At 30.8% G+C, this 22,740-nt stretch overlaps 1 protein-coding gene across 1 annotated transcript in view; it reads right to left on the bottom strand.

The window, feature by feature from the left end:
• Positions 1–22,740, bottom strand: part of Rasa1 (RAS p21 protein activator 1) — a 106,657-nt gene that overhangs the window by 38,763 nt on the left and 45,154 nt on the right. Inside the window, exons 2-9 of the mRNA XM_046428235.2 lie at positions 22,108–22,260; positions 20,789–20,924; positions 20,222–20,292; positions 14,972–15,089; positions 11,882–11,913; positions 8,547–8,599; positions 5,718–5,868; positions 1,465–1,543 (exon numbers count right to left, since the gene is read on the bottom strand). Of these exons, the coding sequence (XP_046284191.1) occupies positions 1,465–1,543; positions 5,718–5,868; positions 8,547–8,599; positions 11,882–11,913; positions 14,972–15,089; positions 20,222–20,292; positions 20,789–20,924; positions 22,108–22,260 (793 nt within the window). The remainder of the gene's footprint in view (positions 1–1,464; positions 1,544–5,717; positions 5,869–8,546; positions 8,600–11,881; positions 11,914–14,971; positions 15,090–20,221; positions 20,293–20,788; positions 20,925–22,107; positions 22,261–22,740) is intronic.

Genomic DNA, 22,740 nt, shown 5'->3' with positions numbered 1-22,740 from the left:
CATCTAAAGACAAAGGCACTTCTAACCCCTAATAAAAGGCCTTAGCAGTGTTTCTAGAAAGCATATACCATACTGTATGGTTTTTTTTTTTAAGTCTGTTTTACATAAAATTAGAGCAAGCAGCCAAGCTCAACCAGAACTACCAAAAAAAGTGGTGCATCTGTGTTGACTAGTTATTAGAAAGTTTTCAAGAAGGAAGTGAAACTTAAGATTGATTTTAAACTAGCAGCATTTAGATAGAGACTGACATGAAGATAGGAAGGAGTACAAATAGATTTAAAACACTTAGTTAAAAAATAATAATAAAAAAATTTAGTTACAGGTAGAAAAAAGTGGTTGCTTCATTCTAGAGAACATAGTCATTCATTCAACTAACACTTATGAATTATTTAATGGTGTCAAGTACTATTTGAGGAATAAGGAAAAACAATTCAAAGGGGGAAAAATCATTATCATGACCTTATATTCTACTAGAAAAACATGAGAAAATGAAGGAAAATGTATTAAAATGTGACAAGATTATGATGATTCTTGAATTTATGCTCAGCTTCAAAATAATGATTTCTCACTTAGTAACTACAACAAGTTGTAGATAACAACCATCTGAAATTAACTTGCTGGTAGTAGACAAAAACTGGAAAATCAGAGACATTCCAAATTAATGAACAATTTAGCTGTATACCCAAACCTCTTACATAATCCTTTTTAATCTCTGAGTTATCAATACCTCTTTTTTACACACTGGAAATTCTTAAATTACTCTGTAAAGCACTTTTTTCTAACCTTTTCCCTATCATATTTCTGAAAGTATGAGTTAAAAGTAGAGGTTAATCACCCTGTGAATTGAGCAACCAAGATTTAACAGGCTAATTTGAGGCTAATCACTCCTCTTTAGTTTTGGATTTTACTTGCTCATACCTTCTCTTGGGCCTTGTACAACAGGTACTGCCACTACATATCCGCACCCCCCACCATCACTATCACTTTCCTCTTTACCATAGTCTTAGTTTACGAAGAGTATACAGACACACTCAAACTCTCTGGCGATAATACTATAGTCAAAGAAATAAAAAACTGAAACCCCTCTGGGCACTAGTCCTCTTCTATCATTGTGTGTGTGCATGTGTGTTTCATTTCCTTTCCTACTGAGCTTACCTAGATATTTCTGGTTGTGATTCATCCATGCTACCTCCACTTTTGCCTCTAATAACTCACTCCTTAACCCCATGCTTCTTGGCTTCTGTCCCCATCACATTTCTATTCTCAAAAAGCCACCAAGGACTTCCTAATTATCTAGAATCAACAGATAAAAACTAAGAAATTCTCTTAGGATTCATTTTTTGAAAGAATCGCAGTAAACTAAATATTGTTTAGTTTTAATTGAATGAATGTTTGCATAACATATCACCAAAATGCATTTTAAAATACAATGCTAATTAATGAAAAAAGAAAAATAACACTGACCTGAATTGGAACCGGTTCCTTAAGATAATATCCTTCAACAATCTGTTCTTTTCTATAATGATCTATGATATCCCCAATGCTGTTAAAATAAAAATAACATAATTGGTTTCACAAAATATCTAAATCTTTTAAAATACAACTAAATCCTGTTACCAAGGGTCATCTATTCACAAGTTTCTTTCAAAGCATGTAACTTGGATATATTAATAGAATAAATGATCTTACATTATTTTAGAAAAAGAAGAATGTTTCTAACATAGGTTCACAGGTCAAAAGAAGTGAGCCAGAGATTCTAATTTCCTATTTACATCAAGTGAACAGTCAAGTCAACCATATACTCAGAGCCACCATCAGGAAATGATTAAACAACCATATTTTTTGTTTTATACCAGAGTACTTAAAACATATTAAGAACTGACAGGGGAAAACAATGGCATTTATTTAGGAAGTAGAGTTCAGATAAACTAACAATTTTTATCGTGGAAATATTTATATATTATGCTTTCCCATCAGATGCAGTGGTCATAAATGAATAGTAGGTGAAAGCAGAGGAGAAGAAAGGGAAAGGAAAAAATAAAAGTGAAGAGCTAATTTTACCTTTATGATTAGCACCAGACCAAGAAAGGCTTACTGATGATTCTGATAAAAAAGTATTATCAACTGTTCTAAATATTTGGGAAATATTACAAATAAAACAAAACTAAAAATAAAATGGTATAATGTATTTTAACACAAAATTTAGCTTGCCATAATGAGTTTTTTAATATATAAAAGTGCTTCTTGGGTTTGGGGATGTGGCTCAAGCGGTAGCGCGCTCATTTGGCGTGCGCGGGGCGCTGGGTTCGATCCTCAGTACCACATAAAAATAAAATAAAGATGTTGTGTCCACCGAAAACTAAAAAATAAATATTAAAAATCTCTCTCTCTAAACAAACAAACAAACAAATAAATAAATAAATAAAATATAAGTGCTTCTCTATTATCACTAGAACACTTTATTGCCCTGAATATTTAAATCCTTGAATTTTAAACCTTCCTTTAATATAATAGAGGAATGGGTATTTTTAAGGGAGCTAAGAAACATTTCTCCAAATAAGTCTGGCTTAACCTACCCCTTGATTTTTTTTCCATTATATTTCCTATTGATACATGGAATACATATGTATATGTCACAACTGGAATATATATGTATGTGTGTATATATGGCTCCAAATATCTTTCCTATACTACAAAATTAATTTAAACCAAATGTAAATAATATTCAAAAGCAAAACTTGAAAACTAATAAAAAATAATTATAAGTGAAGCTTAACTAAATATCAGAGGCAGTATTCAACACAAGGCAAAGGGGTGAGGTTAAAAATGAGACAGATAAAAAGGTATTATCATATATAGTACTGGGGATTAAACCCAGGGGCTTTTTGCCACTGGGCTACATTTCCAGTTCTTTTTGTTTTTCATTTTGAGACAGAGTTTCACTAAGTTGCTTAGGGCATCCATAAGTTGCTGAGGCTGGCCTCAAACTTGTGATTCTTCTGCCTCAGCCTCCTTAGTTGCTGGGATTACAGGCATATACCACTGCACTCAGCTGGTTATAAATTTTTAAAGGAAAAATGCAGTACCCCATAAATCCAAAAATATTTAAAAGAAAAAAAATCACCAAATATAACTGAAAATAGCTACATACTATCACAAAGACAATTGTGTTATATACAGTAAAAAACATCAAATCTATAAAAATTAGTAAATATCAAAGGTTTCTGGTCAGTAACTATCAAATGCAATCAATCTTATGTGCCACTCTGTTATAATATAATACTTTCCATGAGCTGAAGGAATATAGCTCGTGAACTCTGTAATAACGTATATAGTTCAGAATATACAGGAGCAATTTAAAAGTGTGTAGCAAATAATAACTTTTCACCAAAAAACTAGGCTTACAAGATTAAAAAAAAAAAAAAAAAGTACTCCACTTCATACCCAGATGCACCTTAAAAAAGAGACAGCAAAAAGTAAAATTTCTTAGACATTTCATAAGAGTTCTAGCTATGAAATCAGGCAGACTTACATCTCAGAGTGCTCAGTATAAACTTATTGGTGAAATAAATGTGAGTTTTTAAAGACATTATATCCTGTAATTTCAGTTAAGTACTTAATACATAAAACTATGTGCCACTCTTGTTGAAACCTAGATAAATGTTAAAAATCTTCAAGGTCTGATGAAAATCCTTTCTTTTCCCTCTTACCATTACCTGAACTACTCTATTCTGACTCTTGTGCATATTTGTACATCTTCTCAATTTATCAGTCTATATTCCTACCATCTTTCCTAAAAGACCTGAGCACTAATAATTCAGAAATGGTATCTTTTTCTTTAATGTGTATGTATAGGATCTATGCAGTGTATTTCACAACAGATTATCTAATAAGTGTTTACTAAATTAAATTTGCTAAATTCCTCCCCTATTTTCTAAACTTTTGAATATAGGAACATCAGAGTTAAGTCTCAATAATTTCTAAAAGAAACAGACATAACTGCTACTCTCTTAATTACAAGGTTAATGCACAAATAGTTAATGGGGAGACACTATAGCAGAGCATGGCTGTGTCAGACTTACTGAATAATCTTGAGTTTTACACATTTATATCTAAACAATGTTAACCATGAAGATGTATCTTCCTAGAAATTGTTTCTGACATTAATGCTGAAATGGAATATGTAATTCTAAGACAACTAGAAAAACTGCCATTTTCCCCTCATCAGAGTTCCAATTTGGGCCTTCCTTTAAAAAAAATTAAAACTAGAAACTATAAGACACCTGAATTTTATAGGAAATAAAAGTCAAGGATTTGGGGGAAGAGTCAGGCTCGAATTACCATGTATTTTTAAAAAGTCCTCATTTTGCAGCCAGACTAATAATTCTATAACAGTTGAGAAAGAAATATACTTCAAATTCTTTTCTTATTCCATTATGGTCTTTATCAACAAAGACTACCTTTATAGGTTTTACAGACTATCTTCAGTGAGTAATAAGAATTCCCATTGTTGCAGAACATATACATTTGTTAATAACTAAAATAACGTCTGTCAATAACCTATGGATATTTACCAATAACCAAACTTACAAAAAATAAAACTTATGAAATTATTTAATCTTAAGCAAATCTTAATTTGAACATTTATTCAGTTAAGAATATTTATTTTTAATTTTTAATTTTATATTGTTCCAAATCTCTAGAAAACTAGACAATGGGAAAAATTAATTTATAAAGAGCTCAAATTGCAGCCACCTGGATTTTCAGTGAGGATGTCTAGAACCCAGATTGCAATGTAGAACGTATTCAAACACAGCTTATATATAAGGTATGCAAAAGGGTCCAACTACCTTGAACTATCTTTCATTTGATGTTTTAGAACTGTCCACTGACCCTCTGGTAGGCAACCAGAAGAATCTGCCACTGGAATTTTTTGTTTTGTTTTCCAAATAAACCAGCTGCTAGATCTGCATCTACTTAAAGGTCAAGCTGAAAATAAGAAAAATTCTAATTGGGAAGGAGAAAGATAGAGTGGTATGAAGGTATTAATCACGTAAATGTCAGTTCTTTAAAATAAGACTACACCAGCCTCCAAAGGAGCAAAATGATGGTCTACTCTAGAGTATGAGAAAACATTTCATTCAATAATGAAGAGGTGACTTTTTCTTTTGCAGAAAAAAATACTGACATGCTATCATATGGTTTCCTCTATTATTTTACTTCCATAATCAAGCAACTAAAATTCATTCTGAGTTTCAGGACAAGAGTTTACTCTGAAGGAGAGAAGTCAGAACCAATCATGATATATAAAAACTACTGACTAGAGAACAGAGCAATTACATAGTAACATATGTATAAATCTCAGGTAACTCTTGAGGAACCTTTATTTTCTTTTTTGCTATTAAAATGGCTCATTGATAAAAGAATGTACTAGATTTTCTTTTCCTTAAATTAGATGTTTTACTCTTCATGCAGATAGTATATAGATTTAGCAAATTTGTTACAAAAAGCTTGTATATAATTTTTTTTTTTAAGTCACAAGTTATTTTGGAAGGAAATAAGTTATTATTTTAACACTGTGTAAAATATTCTTGGATATGACTACTACTAAATTATAGTAAAAAAGTCAGGAACTTAATTTTGAATCTAATTTGTTTTCAATATTGTAACTATTTTTGCCAAAAGTAAAAGATAACTAAACATTTCTCAAGATTTACCTGTTATAATATCGGCCTCCCATCATAAACTGATTGTTTGGTGTTGGACATATTTTGAATCGCTGAATATTTTCATTGGTCCGAAAATAAAGTGAATAATCACCAGGAGTATTATCTGAGGGCCTCACAAGAAAACTGCAGACTTGGCCAACTGTAAAAATTAAGCTGTTAGTTTTATTTCCTAATTATCAAATAAAAAAGAAAAGATGTTAAGTAGTATAATTATAAAGTACAAAGTCATAACCATATGCAAAATTTCAAATTTTCACCAGAAAATTAATTCTTTTATTCTTTCTTTCCTTCTTTCTTCCCCCTCCTCCACCTCCCCCTCTACCCCTCTTTCTTTCTTTCTTTCTTTCAGGATTCTTTCTTTTTTGGTCCTGGGGATTGATCCCAGGGTTGTTTTACCACTGAGTAATATTCCAGTCCTTTTTATTTTTTATTTTGAGACAGGGTCAGCTAAGATGCTGAAACTGGCCTCAAACCTGTGACCCTCATGCCTCACTCAATCTCTTGATTCACGGGGACTTACAGGTGTGCGCCACTGAGCCCAGCAGGAACTTGTTTTTTAAGACAATCTTTTTGTATTTCCTGATTTATGCTTCACAAACACCCATTGTGACTGGCTACTATATGCCAGATATTTGTTAAAAGCTTTATTTCATAAAAATGCAGAATAGAAATTCTGCAGCAGTAACTTCTGGTCAATAATGTCTGTAATTGGCATAACTTAGAAAGAACTACCTAGCCAGAAATGTGGGGATAGTGACTAAAACTGCTACACTGTTTGTAAATCCCCTTAATAAAAACATTCTAAAAAGAAAACCAATTTTGCATTTGAATAGTCTATACTTAATCGGTGTTTCCAATTAAAACAAAAGGCTATTTCATCAGTACCACACACAAAAAAATGGCTATAATAGAAGAATGGCAAAAAAAAAAAAAATAGATTCAAAAATAGATTCAAAACAACTGAAATGAGTAATTATCAAAAATCAATACTCATGTACTACATTTTATTTAATATAATCCTAAAAATACACATGGAAGCAAATTATCATACATCAAGTATCTTCAAGTCAATTTTAGACTTTTCACATCTTCAAGTGGCAATGACTCCTAATACTGAGATGCTTTTGCCTTTTGTCTGTTTCAGACCTAATAACATGAAAAAGATTAGGACTTATTTTTAAGAAAACATAAGGAACATTTAGAATATCAGATATAATTCTGTGTAAATTATTAATAGTTCTAATCTAACCATGATCAAGTAACTTCATGTTCAATACAAAGAAGTAAAAAGTAAACCTCCTTAAACTGAATCTTAAAGGGCTAAATACAAAGTAAACATAAAAGTTGCAAGAAACTGACTGGAATTTAATAAAGGCTAAAATGAAAGTACTTCTAATTGGATACAATAAATCTTGGTGACAAGAAACCAGGATACTCTGTTTCTTTAAGAATGTGAGATAGAAATTACAAAATTGTACATGCAAGTTCTAAGTCCAGTTTTCAAGGAAGAAAATTCCACCAGATTCTCAAAATAGCAGACTCAAAAAATACAAATTATTGTAAGATATTAAGTTTTCATATTAACATGTAAAACAAGAAGGGGTACCCCAAGTATTCAGTGATGAAAGTTCCAAATATAAACATAAATTCACTAAAATATGCCTTTTTGGTACCACCTTGAAAGTGGAGATAGCATGTCATTATGGTTTGGTGTTTGCTCTTAATTACTACCACATGGTATTATCATGTTCTTTAATTTATGTTTTGAACTTACTTAATATAGGTTAACTATATAAACCCCTCAAATATTGCCTCGAATCTTTCAAAAGATTAAGTATTAACTTAAAATGTAATACCTTATTGCATTTTAAAACAATTCGGATCACATCTTTAGTAACCTTTAATAATTAATCTTAATAATGTTTAATAATATCACCTTTAATCATCAGTAAGAGAATCTATTGTACCAAATACAGAAACTATCAAGCAAATCTTAAAGAACTAAAACTTCTAAATTATATATTATGGATTAAATCTGTCTTGTAATCTTTATAAGATATGGTTTACTGAAGAAGCATTTGGTAGTTAAATTAATTCAGCCTTTAATACTTAGTAAGAATAAAAATGATAGTATAGTTTTTATTTTAAATAATAAACCGACAATACAAAGTCAGTCTTTGTGTTTTCTTACATCCACAGAGTTTTGAGATATGTTAAAATTAATGTATTTTAAGTAAGACTCAATTATATAATTCCATGAAAGTATAAGAATAAATACAAGAATGTTTGCTGTAGATGAATGAAAAAAAGAATGCCAACATACCACTCCTCTATTGGGGCCCGGCAAATTATGGTATTCATAGAATAGAAAACTTACAACTATTAAAAATAATAAAAATTTATATCTGTAGATTTTGAATGCTCTCCCAATATATACACAAATATGGAAAAAAGTATTTTACTTGTTCTTATAAGTGTGTGTATGCATAAGGGTAAGAAAGGGAGATACATATAAACACAGAACACTTCTAAAAACAGAAAACAACAATTATCAACATGTGTCACATCAGGGGAAGGGTAAAGAGACAGGCTAGGGTAAAAGAATAACACACTTTATGGAATTAGACACCACATGTGTGTTTCAACTAGAAACAAATAAACAAAATACAAGCTTCTCAGCACTGGGCAAGAAATTATAATATGCATAAACATTAATTTAGAATGCTAAAGGCATATACAATGCATGAAAATTGGTTGGTTCACTTTTTTATTCTTTTAAAATACAGACTTTAAAAAGGCAAGTGAATATAAAAGTACCTGTCATTAGTAAATTATAAGCTTCTTGTTTGGAAATCTTCCCATGGAACCATCTTAAAAAGAGAACAAATTAAATATATGAATCAAAAGTCCTTTTGGTTGCTATCAGTTGTTCAAAACTAAATCAACATAATCACAATTCAAACAGAAATGTGAAATAAATGCAACACAATTGATCAAATTATTTCAGTTCTAATACATTGTTACATTTTGTAAACATATTATGCTTAATTTCAACAAAATATGGAAAAACTAGGAACTACCAAGTACAAACTACAATTTCCATATTAATTACCAATAATAAAAATAGCAATGATTTTAATCTTCATAATGTCTGTTAATTGCTTACATCATAGTTAGCTCTTTTTTCTTTTGGGGGGCAGAGGGGAAAAAAGGGATAGTACAGGTAGAGCCCACCCTAGAACTGCTCCAGAAAAAATACTTAATGAATTAATTTTTCTTATATTTCTCTCATAATAAATTTACCTATAATTTAATAATCTCTCTCTTCCAATAAAATGAAAATGTTGATGCATACTTTAGTGAAAGCCAGTAAATAAGATTGGATGATGATAACAAGTGAATACCAACATTAAGTACTAAAAGAAAAGGACACAGTGTTCCTAATTTTATGTGAGTTAATAGCTTATCAAACTAGATTGGTAAAGTATTTTATATTTTATATTCCAAAATTAAGCCTCTAGAAATTATTATAAATGGCATTATGAATATTGAATAGCATAAATACAATGACTAAAGCACTCCAAACTGCCTTAAAAGGTAGAGAAGTTCCATATTGCTTTCACGTATAAGTTAAATGACCATTTGCTACAAATGTTACAGCATGACTTCCCTATTCTAAGGGAATTTCAACTAGATGACCTCCAAGGTCAGTCCTATATTTGTATAGCTAGTAAAAGAAGAAAATTCAAAGAGGATGAAAAAGCAATACATAGGATTTAGAGATGAACAAAATATCCTAAAGCCCAAATGACAGTATCTTTTTCTGAAGTTATTCCTATATAAAATTTATATAATTCAAACACATACATGGTTTACACAAATGATAAAGATAAGTACTTGCTCTTAAGAGATCCCCATTCTACTTAGAAAAAAAAAAGACAAAAATAAAACAATATTCAAAATATATCAAGTGCAGTGATTGGTATGTTCTGAGGGTAGTTTGGGAACAAAAGAGAAAGGCACCAATTCTTAACTGTGTGTAAGAGTTAACAATGAAGGAAGAGTCACTGAATACCAAATCATTCAGTAAAGACATATATCAATAAATGCATAATGAATGAAGAAAAATCCTGGCCTACAAAGCAGATAAAGCAAAGGCATAAAGGAGAAAAACAGGATTATGCATTTGAAGACCTACAAACTACAGAGTATAAAACTAGAAATGACAAGTGATAACACTAGTAAAAGACACAGTAGATAGATCACAGATGGTCTTTGTAGGCTCTGCCAAGGTAAATATGGTGAAAAATTGGTTAATTTCAGGTGAGAAAGTGATACCATCAGATCATGTATTTTTAGGTAAAACATTCTGGCTATTGGAAGAGAGAATCCGAGCAATCTAAAAGACTCAGGAGACAAACTTGAGGGTTACTGCAGTATCAGGTACTAATAAGAGAAGAAAGGGCCTGTTGAATATAATTACTTAATATTAAGAAGAAGACACACATTTAAGAAATATTTTAGGAGGTAAAATCATCAGAACTTGGTATCTACATCATGGAATCAGGGAGCTGTAAAGAAACTCAGCCAAAGTTATGCCATCTATTTAATCTCAAAGGGGACTCAGTGTTACAAATGATATTTAAAGGATTTAAGATACTTTACTGCCAGTCTTCGTCCTAAGAAATTACAGGATGTGAATACACATAAAATAAATCAACACTACAAATTTAGCATGTGCTAAATACCCAGTAAGTAAGAAATTATGAAATCTTTAAAAATGAGAGACTAGTTTAAAAAAGACTACCCACTTAATAAAGAATCACACTTGGACACCATGGAAAATTGGATGTGGCTTCAAATATTTATAGCATTTGACCTATATTTTTAAAACTAAATCTACACTATTTTTAAAGTACAGATAAAAATGTATGTTTATAGTTCCTCTTAAAAATCAGGAGGATTTCATTCTAGACTCATACTCTTGAACACATCAATTCGACAGGTCACCTTACAATAGGCAACAACTTTCTAGTTTTCAATCTCCCACAATCTTAATACCAAGAGTAAAGGTCAGCTGCCATTTATCATCACTCTTAAACTGTTGTTTTTTGACAAGAGGGGAACAGTTTCTATGTACCTTGATCTGTATCAAAGAGGGAAAATAATAAAAATCATGATTATTGTGTATGGAGACAAATGGTGTGTGTGTGTGTGTGTATGTGTGTGTGTGTGTGTGTGTCTCCCAAACTTCATTTGCTTACATTATTTAACTCCTCTCCAAGCATTAAAATTTATAACTTCTAATAATAGGTAGGGAGGAGACTTCAAACTAACATATTCAACTAGTCTCAGTAATGCAGTTCCTTTTGTAGCTATAAAGAACAATAGGAAAAATGAACACAGAAAATATTTCATATATTCTACTTAAGGAAGAGCAGGAAACTAAGTAAGGTAACAGAACATATTCAGTTTAGTGTATTAAACAATGGTTAGAGAATAGAAAAAGCAAATAGTTGAGGCAAGCTTTAAATTCTATCCATAAATGCAAACAGGATGGTTAAGAAGGGAAAAAATCTTCTAAAAAGGTATTAGAAGATTAGCAGTATATTAAAATAATACAAACAAGACAGAATTGTGATTAATAGTTAAAATCTTATAAAGAAAACTCATATACATAAAATCAGTCTAAAACAGTTATGAAAAGAAAATCCTTTCTTAATCTTACTAAAATTATGTAGAACTCTGATCTCAGGGTAAAGTTCTTTGGCAAAAAGAAAAAGAACTTGAACCAAAAAAAAATAATAAAAGGTGTGGCCACAAAAACAAGAAATAGTATGAGTAATCAGTAAGAAAATTAAGAGGAATTATGACATTCACTAATGTTATTAATGTAATGTTTACCAGAAAGTCATTAGTTTCATGATATAAGAATAATACATAGGTAACTGGCCACCATTTATTTAAAAATAAGACTTTAACACTAGGTCCTTAGGAAAAGTGTTTATAAATTAGTTCTCTGAGCAAAAAAAAGAAAGTATAAGTCATTCTTTTGACTTTTAAATATTTGGCTATTAAAATTTTTTTTGGCAATTTTCCAATTAGTAGCTTTACAATATATTTTTTTCTTTTAATAATTAACAAAAACTCACATTTTGCCTTCATGTGGATCTTCTTCCCGGCCCTAAAGGGAAGACATTAAAACAGTATTTTATATAATTAACTATTAATCTACTTTTTAAAAAATTCATAAAAATCATATCTTCAAACACATCTCCACAATGCTCTTCATATTTATGTGTATATGAGAAAAGGCTTATCAAGAATTCTCTCCACAGAACTCTCTAGCGTACACTTCTCATCATGTTGCCATTTGTCTAATTCCTCTTTTTCCCCTTTATCAAACTACTTCTATAGCTCAACTACACAGTACAATTACCTCCATATCCCACAGCACCACTCTAATCTGAATCAGTTTCAACAGTAGCTTTGTTCTGCATTAAGACAACAAAACCAAATAAAAACAAATTTTTAAAAGCAAACATTTAATGCCTTTTTCCAGTCTACAAACACCTCATTCTGTACCACAAACCTCACTCAAGTACAATTCTCCTGTCTCATACTACCAATTCTCTAGGTATCTTTACCACTATCACGCCTAAACTATCCATTTGTTAACCTACATTTTCTCACCACTGAGGCTTTTTGTTGTTATTGTCATTGTTGTTCTTAGAATGTCTTTTCCACTCACCACCTGCCTCTTAGATAAAACCTAAACCATCCATGCAGGGTTTATCTCAAATGCTACCTCCTTGAAGAAACATTCTGAGACCCTAAAACAGTGAATATCAATTTTTGCTTTGAATTCAAAAGACATTCTCCTTTTACCATCTTTTGAAACTTATTTTATTCTATATGTCAATTTTCTAAAACACACCTACTGTTATTCATTCCATAATAAAGGCTATAAGCACCTCAAGTCCTAAATTTCTATGTTCTCACCATCATTACCACCACTACCACCATAAGCACCAGCACAAGGCCAGTACACAGTTTTCACTGCAAATCTATTAAACTATAGTCTTAGTACCTAAAGTACCTGGCACTGAGTTGCCTATGAATAAATAATAAAGGAAAAAATAGAAAAATGGTCTAACTATACATGGATTTGTGTCTTTCAATTGATTCTCACTCATTAAATATCTAAATAGAATAAAATCACTTAATGAATGCTAGCTATATGTAAAGCAGTACGCTAAAAAAAACTGTATGAATGAACAGCATCATCACTGACCTCTTTTAGAAGAGGTTTACACAATAAATTAATTAAATACAGGTTAACAGAATACAGAACTAACACAGTGCTATGGAAACACAGGAGGAAACAATTTAATCTCAAAGAATCTAGGAAGTCATAAAATCTCTATGAAAGAAGGAGGGACATCTGAACTTAGCTGATGAAGACGAATCTTACAAGGCAATCTATAATGGCAGAATGTCAAGGAAGAGGGAAATACATAAGCATAGGAACATTCATTACTCAACAAAGATTTACTCAATGGCTACTAATGCCAGATACTAATCTAGGCAATAGGGATGTATCAGCAAATGAGAACAAAATTCCACATACATTCTAGAATTAAGACATAATAGTATAAATATGCTTAAAGAACAGTAATTAGAATTCTAGAAAGGGAAATTTCTTCAATCTAGCTACTAAACAAATGCCTGAAACATCTTTGTTGTCTAGACAATGTACAAATAGCTTTCTAATCTACAAGGAATTCACTAACTTCTAGTAAAGCCCATTGTGAAAATTACTCTAAATATTTGAGTAAAAATTGTTCAGAAGTTTAACCTGGAATTATTCCACTCTTAATTCAAAAGATGACTATATTCATTTTTAAGAGCCACATCACACTATTTACTCACAATGAATTGTTTTTCTTTTTCATTCCTTATATTTATGTAAGGAATGTATTTATGGACCCTTTATCTCAGACGAGGCTATTTATTATTTTTCTGCAAAAATAGATAACTTTCACTTATCGTTATTAAAGTTTATCTTGCTAAATTTGATCCAGAATTTTAAAAGTTCAGGAAAAGTTCAACTATACTTTAATTCCTTTAAATAATCAGAATAGGGAAGAGGTGGTAACAGGGAAAAGGAATCGTAATGTAAAAATTCAAAGAAATTGTATAAGAAAACCAGCACAGACAGAAAAATGCTTCAGTTTCAACATTTCTCACCTATGCAGAATGAATAACTACTGTAGAATATAGAATACTATTCTTGGGGTTCCAACTCTTTCACTAAGTAACAAGTGTGTAATATATCATACCATTTCAATTCCTTCCACCTTTCCTCAGTATATTTTACTTCTGTGAACTAAGACATATTTGCTAGAATAGGCAGAAAAATAGTAGCAAAGTATATTTTACTGACATTTTCCTGAAGCAATAATCAAAAGCATAGGTTTCAGTACATTATCAGGCCTGTGGCATAATTTAAAAACAGGAGCTCTGAGGGTTATCAAAGATTACAGAAAGCCATCCCATCTCTCTAGACAAATATGAAAGGTAAGAATAAATTTCAAAACTACAACATAATGTTTAAAGTATTTCAGTGGTATTAAATACAGTCTCTGAAGTACAAATACAGCTGAATCCTATCTTAAAATGGACATATAGGATAATTTTTACTGTATGCTAACATGACTAACAAAATATTATGACAATAAAACAAGGGGAATATTCAAAATATAAAATCAGGAGATAATAAATGTGTAAAGAGAATTTCTCCAAGGTTAAATTGTACATATATTTGGAAAATAGAACAATATGAAACTAAATATGTGTAACCATTAGGGATTCCATTAATTAGTTTAGACAATTTCATTTATAAGGAAGCCTAGGAGGGCAAAAGATGGATCAAAATAAGCACAAATGTTAACATTTTTAATTCATAAAATCATGAAAGCTTTCTGAAAACCAGCAGCTACATATTACGATATTTTAGCTTGTTTTTTTAAAACAAGTAGTGTTTACTAAGAGTAAATACATTTTAATGAAAAACTCCATATATATATATATATATATATATATATATATATATATATATATACATATATATTTAAAAAAAATCTTTCAAAAAAGAACTTTATCCTTAGGTAATTACCAAGTTTTAATGAAATATTTGGAATGTGGAGTTCAGAATTAAAAAAAAAAAAAAAAAAACTTACCACCTCTTCTACTAGATCTTCAACAATAAGGCCTTGTTCATCCGTTCTTAGATTTGTAACCCACATCCATCCATCTTCTAATTCATTATGAACAATGAACATATCTCCTTTTAAGAAACTAAAATGCCAATTGTAAATTTATTAAAGTTAAAAATTTTAAACATACACATTTAAATATTTATATACCACAACACAGAAACAGTATGATATTAGAAAAATGTAAAGGATTTGAGTCAAATATCCTGGATTTTTGTTCTGCTTCTGTCATCTATAACCTGAAGACTCTTAATAATCTGAATCTTAATTTCCTCATGTATAAAATGGGTTTAATAATATTACCTACACTATCACTGGGTTATTATGAAATTCAAATTAAAATCACTATTTGTAAACAGTCACTGATTACATATTCTGCATGTTTTGGGGTGTAATTCCAAGAAAATCAAATTTAAAAAATTTAGGTTTCAATGTTATTATGCTTTCAGAAGTAGATTAGATATACAAGTAAACACAAAATAAATATAATCAATACATAATACATATATGAGAAGTAGTTACTTCAGAAAAATATTAGATAAACTAGCTTTTATTATGTAGATGCTCGTATCAATTAATACTTCTCTAGACAAAACATTAGGGCCAAATAAATTATTCCTTTACAGAACCACCTAAATAAGCACATTAAAGAAAATTCTGATGAATTGTGTACAAATATGTAACAACAAATCCCATCACTATGTACAACTATAGTGCACCAATAAAAAATGTGAGGGAAAAAACAAAGAAGAGACATATTACAATGAAGTCTACAACTATAATTCTCCATAAAAGTGTTTTTAAAAACATAAAAATTGAAAGAAAAAAATAAACGAAAATTCTGGGTTTAAATGAACATTAAACATTTGACAAAACTTTAAAAAAAAAATGCTGGGAATGTAGTACAATGATATATTACTCATGTTTGAGGCCTTGGCTTCAATCCCCAGCATCACAACAAACAAACAAACAAACAAACAAACAAAAACTAGGTGTGGTAGCACTTCACTGTAATCTGAGCTATCTAGGAGGCTGAGACAGAGGATCACCAAGTTCAAGGCCAGCATGACCCTGTCTAGGTAAAAAGAGTTGGGGATGTAGCTAATTGTTAGAACTTTCCTGGGTTCATTTTTCAGTATCAAAAAAAAAGAAAAGAAAAAACAATTGGAAAAGAAAATCAAAAGGGCATATGGACAATAACCAAAATATGGCAAATTTCATTTCTTGGTTTAAAGCAGTCATAAGAGTATTTTTTGTTTTTTAAGTTTCAGTTGTTATTGCTGCTATGTAAACTTTTTATGGAATTAAAAAAAAAAATTCAAGCAAAAGCTTACTTGTACAAACCTAAAATTCATTCTATATTATTTTGCTTTGGCTCCCCTCCAAAAATAAGTTAAAGTATTTCATTAAATCTCATTTTCAGATATTTTTATTTCAAAAATAAATTCAAAGGTATGCATAAAGCTAAAAATTATACTTATGACTTCATAAAAATTTATATCATCAAATTAAAATGTATACATTCCCTCTCTAATTAAATTCCTATTTCCCTAGAGCAGTAGTTCCTTTTTTTGTTAGTCATCTCCAGGACCCTGTTACACTCCTAGATGACATTTATGTATATTAATTATATTTTTATTATAACTGTATCATTATTAATATCTATTGATATTTACCATATTAAATTTTTTTAATGATTTTTTTTAAAGACAGAGAGAGAGAGAGAGAGAGAGAGAGAGAGAATTTTTAATATTTATTTTTTTTTTTTTTTTAGTTTTTGGCGGACACAATATCTTTGTTTGTATGTGGTGCTGAGAATCGAACCCGGGGCGCACGCATGCCAGGCGAGCGCACTACTGCTTGAGCCACATCCCCAGCCCCTACCATATTAAAATTTAAAACATAGATCTTTTTAAGTATTTATCAATTTTTTTTTTTTTTTGGGGGGGGGATACAGGGGAATTGAACCCAGGGGCATTTTACCACTGAACTATATCCCCAGTCATTTTTATTTTTGTTTTGAGATAGGGTCTCCTTAAATTGCTTATAGCCTCACCAAGCTACTACGACTTGACTTGAACCAGGCGATCCTCTTGCCTCAGCCTCCCAAGTCACTGGGATTTCAGGTATGTGCCACATATGCCCAGCTTACTAATTCCTTTAATGAAATTAACATATTCCATTACATTAAAAAATTAAAAATTTTTAACTTTTGAGGGTTTGGTGGGAACTCATGTTTGACATTTTTGCAAATCTCTTAATGTCTGATCTAACTGAAAACTGATAGATACTCAAATCTGTTTCTGTAATCTATTGCTATATGATTTTTTGCTTGAGGTATATGAAGAAAATATAACTTCATACAAATATGTAGCTATGAACTGTTAGTTTCAATAGCCTTTTCTGATAATTATAGATATTCTATGATACTATACCCAAAACTCAAGAATCGGTACCTTCTTGAGGATAAGCTGCATAATATGGAAACTACAACTATGTGTCAAGAAACTTTCTATATGCCTTCTGGTAACATCCACTGTTCTACTTTGTACTTTGTTTGGATCTTTTACCTATGCATAATTTTCTAACATCAGACATTGATCACAGCCTGGCATGACGGACACCCTTGTAATTCTAGCAATTCAGGAAGCTGAGGAAGAAGGATCACAAATTCAAGGCCAGCCTCAACAAGTTAATCAGACCCTGCCTCAAAATTAAAACAAAAGGGCTTAGTAGTTGAGTCCCTCTGGATTCAATTCCTGGTACCAAAAAACTTAAAACAAAATATTAATTTTATGTATCAAATCCTTTGGGCCACAGGAAACCCAGATTAAAAATTATTTCTGAATTTGTCTGTGAGGGCATCTGAATAAAATTAGTATTTGAATTAGTGGACTACCCTCCTCAAAGTGGGTGGGCATCATAATCCTTTTAAGTGTCTGAATAGGAAGGGGGAAAAAAACAACACCATGAAAGAAAAAGGAATTTGCCTTTTTTTTTCTGCATCACTGGTTAATTTGGGACATTTCCTGTCATCTTCTCCTTCCCTAGACTGAGATTTCCACTGACTCCAGGTTCTCAGGCCTTTGGACATGGAATAAATTATCCCACTGTCTTCCCCAGCTCTCTAGCTTGCATATGGCAGATCACAGAACTTCCATAATTGTATGAGCCAATTCATCAAATAAATCTTTTCTGGAGAACTGCAGCTAAATACATGGACCTGAATGGGTATCAAGGATCCTCTGAGTTATGCAGAATATATTTTGAGAACCTGCTACATAATCCCACTGGAAACTGACAAATTTTCTAAAACTCCTTAGTTTGTACTTCAGCTCAGTTCTCCTTTATTAAATGCATTGGTTCCTTTCTCTCCCTTTTTTTTTTTTTTTAAACTGGCCTTTCAGACAAAGATCACAAATAAACACGTCAATAGTAATTTAAAAAGAAGCCATTATTTTGAAGATAATCACACAAAAATGGAATTCCTACTTTGAGACTGAGATTCTTGAATCTCATTTTTTAATACTGTCTTTCCAGAAATTTTTAGTACCACAAAGTTTTCACTACATTTTAAATGCTGCTATTGATTTCTATTTTTTTTAATTTGTAACATATTTTCTTTACTTAAATTTAGAACTTCACTTTTTATTATACAAAATAATATTTGAGAATTATGTAGCTCAAAAAAATAAACAAAGACATTGCATATAAAAATTAAATTATTTTGGCTTATTTGGGTAGTCTAAAGTAAAAACGCATACTTTAGATGTGTTACAAATAATGATATTGTGTTAGTCATCTTTGCATCGTTGTAACCAAAATACCTGATAAAAACAACTTAGAGAAGGAAAAAATTCATTTTGGCTCTTGGTTTCAAAGGTTTCCTCCATAGCCAAACAAGTCCATTTCTCTGGGCCTAAGGTGAGAACATGGTGGAAGGATGTAGCAGAGGGAAGTTACTTTCCTCATGACAGCCAGGATGCAGAAGAAGAAAAGAGGCCACAGGAAAGATGAATCCTTTTGGGGCATACTGGCAGTGAGGTGTCAGTAGTGTGGATTATCTGCTAAGGAAAATTACTGGCTATAGAGTGGCCCAGGCTAAAAGTCAGCCCATGGGCACTGCATTGCAACCAGAGACGTCAAAGTAGTAGGGCTATCCAAGGCTATTTCAGAGATCTTGCCACCACATGTCCTAGAGTTACAGGACATGTTTGCCCAGTTGTATTTTGGTCCAATCCCTTCTTTCTATGCCCCTACTCCTTCCTTTTGGACTAGGAATGTTTATGCTATATCATTATATATTGGATATATGTAAGTTGCTTTTGATACTTACACCAAAAGTTTGCTGTGAGTCTCAAAGGAGACTTTGGACTTGGACTTTGTGGGCAAACTTGGGACTGTTCAGACCTTGAGATTCTTGAAGAAGAATTAAATGCATTTTGCATTGTGAGGTAGATGTGAACTTTTAGGGGGACAGGAGTGGAGTATTATGAATTGGATATGAGGTGTCCCTCAAAATCTGTGTTAATACAGAAATGTTTAGAAGTGAAATGATTGAATTGTGAAATCTGTAACCTAAGCAGTCCATCCTAGTCCATCCTAGCTGCTATTGATTTCAAAGAGAAACTACTCAGAATCAATAATAATTCAGAAATAGTCTTAACAACTTATAGGTAAAAAACAAAGTTTCTACTGAAGAGTTAAACAGCTTATAAAATGACAATGATAATTTGGTTATTAAATTATAGAATGAACTAAATTATATAGAAATAATAAAAATAGAAAACTATCATGCTCTATAGTTCTATAACATTCTTAACATTTAAAATTATTCATTCATTACATAATATAGAAGCTTAATTATCATTATAATTTCATTTGTAGCTGAGGCATAAATGTCATGGGGTAATAAAAATTAAAACAGAGTATGTATTATAAGAGAACTCTCCTTACTCTGTCAGAGATAGGGTGTAATAAAAGCTGTTCTTTCTCCTGTCATTTTCACTGTGGCTAGCCAGATTCAAATTCTCAGTCTGACAAGCCAAACCAGTAGTATGAAACTACTAACCCCCAAATAAAGGCAGTTTTACCTTTTTATATGCTATTCCCTCAAATTCCAAACCTTTCCTAGTCTAAGAGCAACAAATCTTCAATTCCTAGCTTGAAATGCCTATTTCTGGTGCCTACTACATGAGAAACATTATAAAATACCTTATTTCATCAGTGTCTGGTACTTTTGTATAAGGCAGAATGGCTCGCACACGCCTTCTATCTTCTACTGGCTAGAAATTATTAAAAAAAAAAATCAAGATTTAAAAATGACAAATCATCTATCCTTCAAAGTCAAAGAGGTATGTCCAAACAAAGTTACAGCCAATAAAGTCCACATTATATACTCCATAGTATCATTCAACTTAATTTTTACTGACTAAATACTCAAAGCTTAAAAATGTTTGATGCTCTTATTTTTATGTTTTTATAGAAATTCCTTCAAAAGTCTAACCAATATGTGTTTTATCAGGTAATAAAAATGATTTTTTTAATTTTAAGTAATCTACATGCAACATATAAATTTCCTTTCTGCCATGATGTAGAAGCCAACTTTTGCAGCCATTTCCCAATTAGCACTATGAAATCATAATTACTCCAAATATATTCAAAAAATATTTGTGAAGCTATTAATAATTTTTTTAAAATGTATTACTTAAATACAAAATTAAAGAAAAAATACTTTTTTTAAAAGAAGTTTCAAAGACATTTTAGTCAAGTTCTACTCGCCTCTGGTGGTGCAACTGGATAAAGTAGTTTTTCTCCTTTAAGCAAACAAGAAACGTGACTATAATAACCTATTAGGTCTGACAGTGAAGAAAAACGTCTTCCACCAATGTAGTAATCGCCACACATAGCAATAATCCTGTTTGGACAGGAAAAAAATACAGTATAACAATAATCTTTACAGCCAATTTTTTTTTTTTTTTTTTTTTTTGTAGTTCTGGGGATGAAACCTAGGTCCTAGCACATTCCAGGCAAGCACTGTACCACTGAGCTATAATTCCAACCTCTATAGTCAATTTGTAAGACCAAATTTAACAAAGAAATTATAAAACTATAAATTTCATATTCTTTTAAGTATATCCCTGTTTTAAAAATATCATTTGCTAATATCTTAACCACAGGCAAATTACTTGGGGTTATTTTTAAAAAAAAAATATACACATATAGAAGCATATGATATGAAATACATATCAGACTTAAAAACTTCAATTACATAATTCAATCAAGTATTTAAAAATTCATTCTCTGCTATCTCCCCTTCATTTTCCATATTTAAGACTGAGTTAGCAATTTTAGTAAGTTTTCTCTACCCAAAATTCACTCAAAGATATCTTGAAATTTATATAGAAATATAATTTTACCTAAAAAATTATTATACTATCAAATATTAAATTAGATTACTATTAAATTGTGTAAAATTATACTTTATGTAAATATGTAAGAAGTATGATAATACTCTTAAAGCTTATTTTAAAATCTAAACATCAAAGATACATGAATATTTTATAAGTTAACATTATTGACAATAGATGATTTTTTTCAATTTCTCCCACACAAATTAAATAGAATAATATAGGTAAATATATTTTTATACACATATTTTGGTATCTGTACTTGAAAAATCATATACCTGTTTCACTGAAGCAAATGTCTACAGAATTTCAGAACATTGAAGCTAATCTTGTTTTTAAGCAGTGTTTCTGGTGCTTTGTTACTCTGTAGTCTTAAACGTACACATTTCTTTTATTTCAGCTTTAAATTTTTTTCAGAGTTTATTTTTAATTCTTTGTACTTTAAAAGTGGTAAGTATATTTGGGGATTAGTACAGTAATGATCAATAATCATGTTTTTAAGCAAAAAATGTAAACCTTTCAATAATGCCTATTCTAAACCACTGATTAAATCATTTAATTGAGAATAAGTTTTCTCCTCTATTACTTAAATATCACTAGGTCATTCACATTTTCATAAGCAGTCATATTTATGAATACTGCATCAAAATAACTATACTATGCAACCTCACAATAGGAATAAAGACTTACCTAAAATGGTTGACAACATTTGTCTGGCTAAGAAATGAAAGTACAAAGGATCCTGGCCTCCGATCACTCTCTCTTATAAGGTAGCTGCCAGACTTCCCTGCCTGCCTGAGGCGTTCTTCTGCTATAGTTCTATCAAGTTTTCCATGATACCACCTAGAGCAAAAAAGATAAAAGAGATGAGAATAAAAACAGCAACCCTAAAATTACTAAGTTGGCTGAAAAACATACCACAAATTTTAAATATCTACATGTAACTTAAAACATTTATATTTTACTCTGAGCCAGTTATTAAAATTTTAACTCAGTTGTTTACCTTTTCTCAGTTTCTCTAAATATATGCACTTACTCACTTTTAAGTTTGTTCTATAAACTCAGGTCCAATCATACACAAACCTCTTCTAGGGCTGGCGTTGTGGCTCAGTGGTAGAGCTTGCCTAACACGTTTGAGATACTGGGTTCAATTCTCACTCAGCACCACATATAAATAAATAAATAAATAAATAAATAAATAAATAAATAAATAAATAAATAAAGGTCCATTAACAATTAAAAAAATAATTGAAAAATTCTTCTATTTTTACCCATCTTCCAACCTCCACGTTCATCTATTCAAATTACAAACACTACTGGAAT

The sequence above is a fragment of the Marmota monax genome, unplaced genomic scaffold (assembly GCF_021218885.2).
Source record: "Marmota monax isolate L192 unplaced genomic scaffold, Marmota_monax_Labrador192_F-V1.1 WCK01_AAM20220418_F8-fsc00018, whole genome shotgun sequence".
Lineage (NCBI taxonomy): Eukaryota > Metazoa > Chordata > Mammalia > Rodentia > Sciuridae > Marmota > Marmota monax.
The sequence above is the reverse complement of the archived record's forward strand: the minus strand, read 5'-3'. Positions and strand labels throughout refer to the sequence as shown.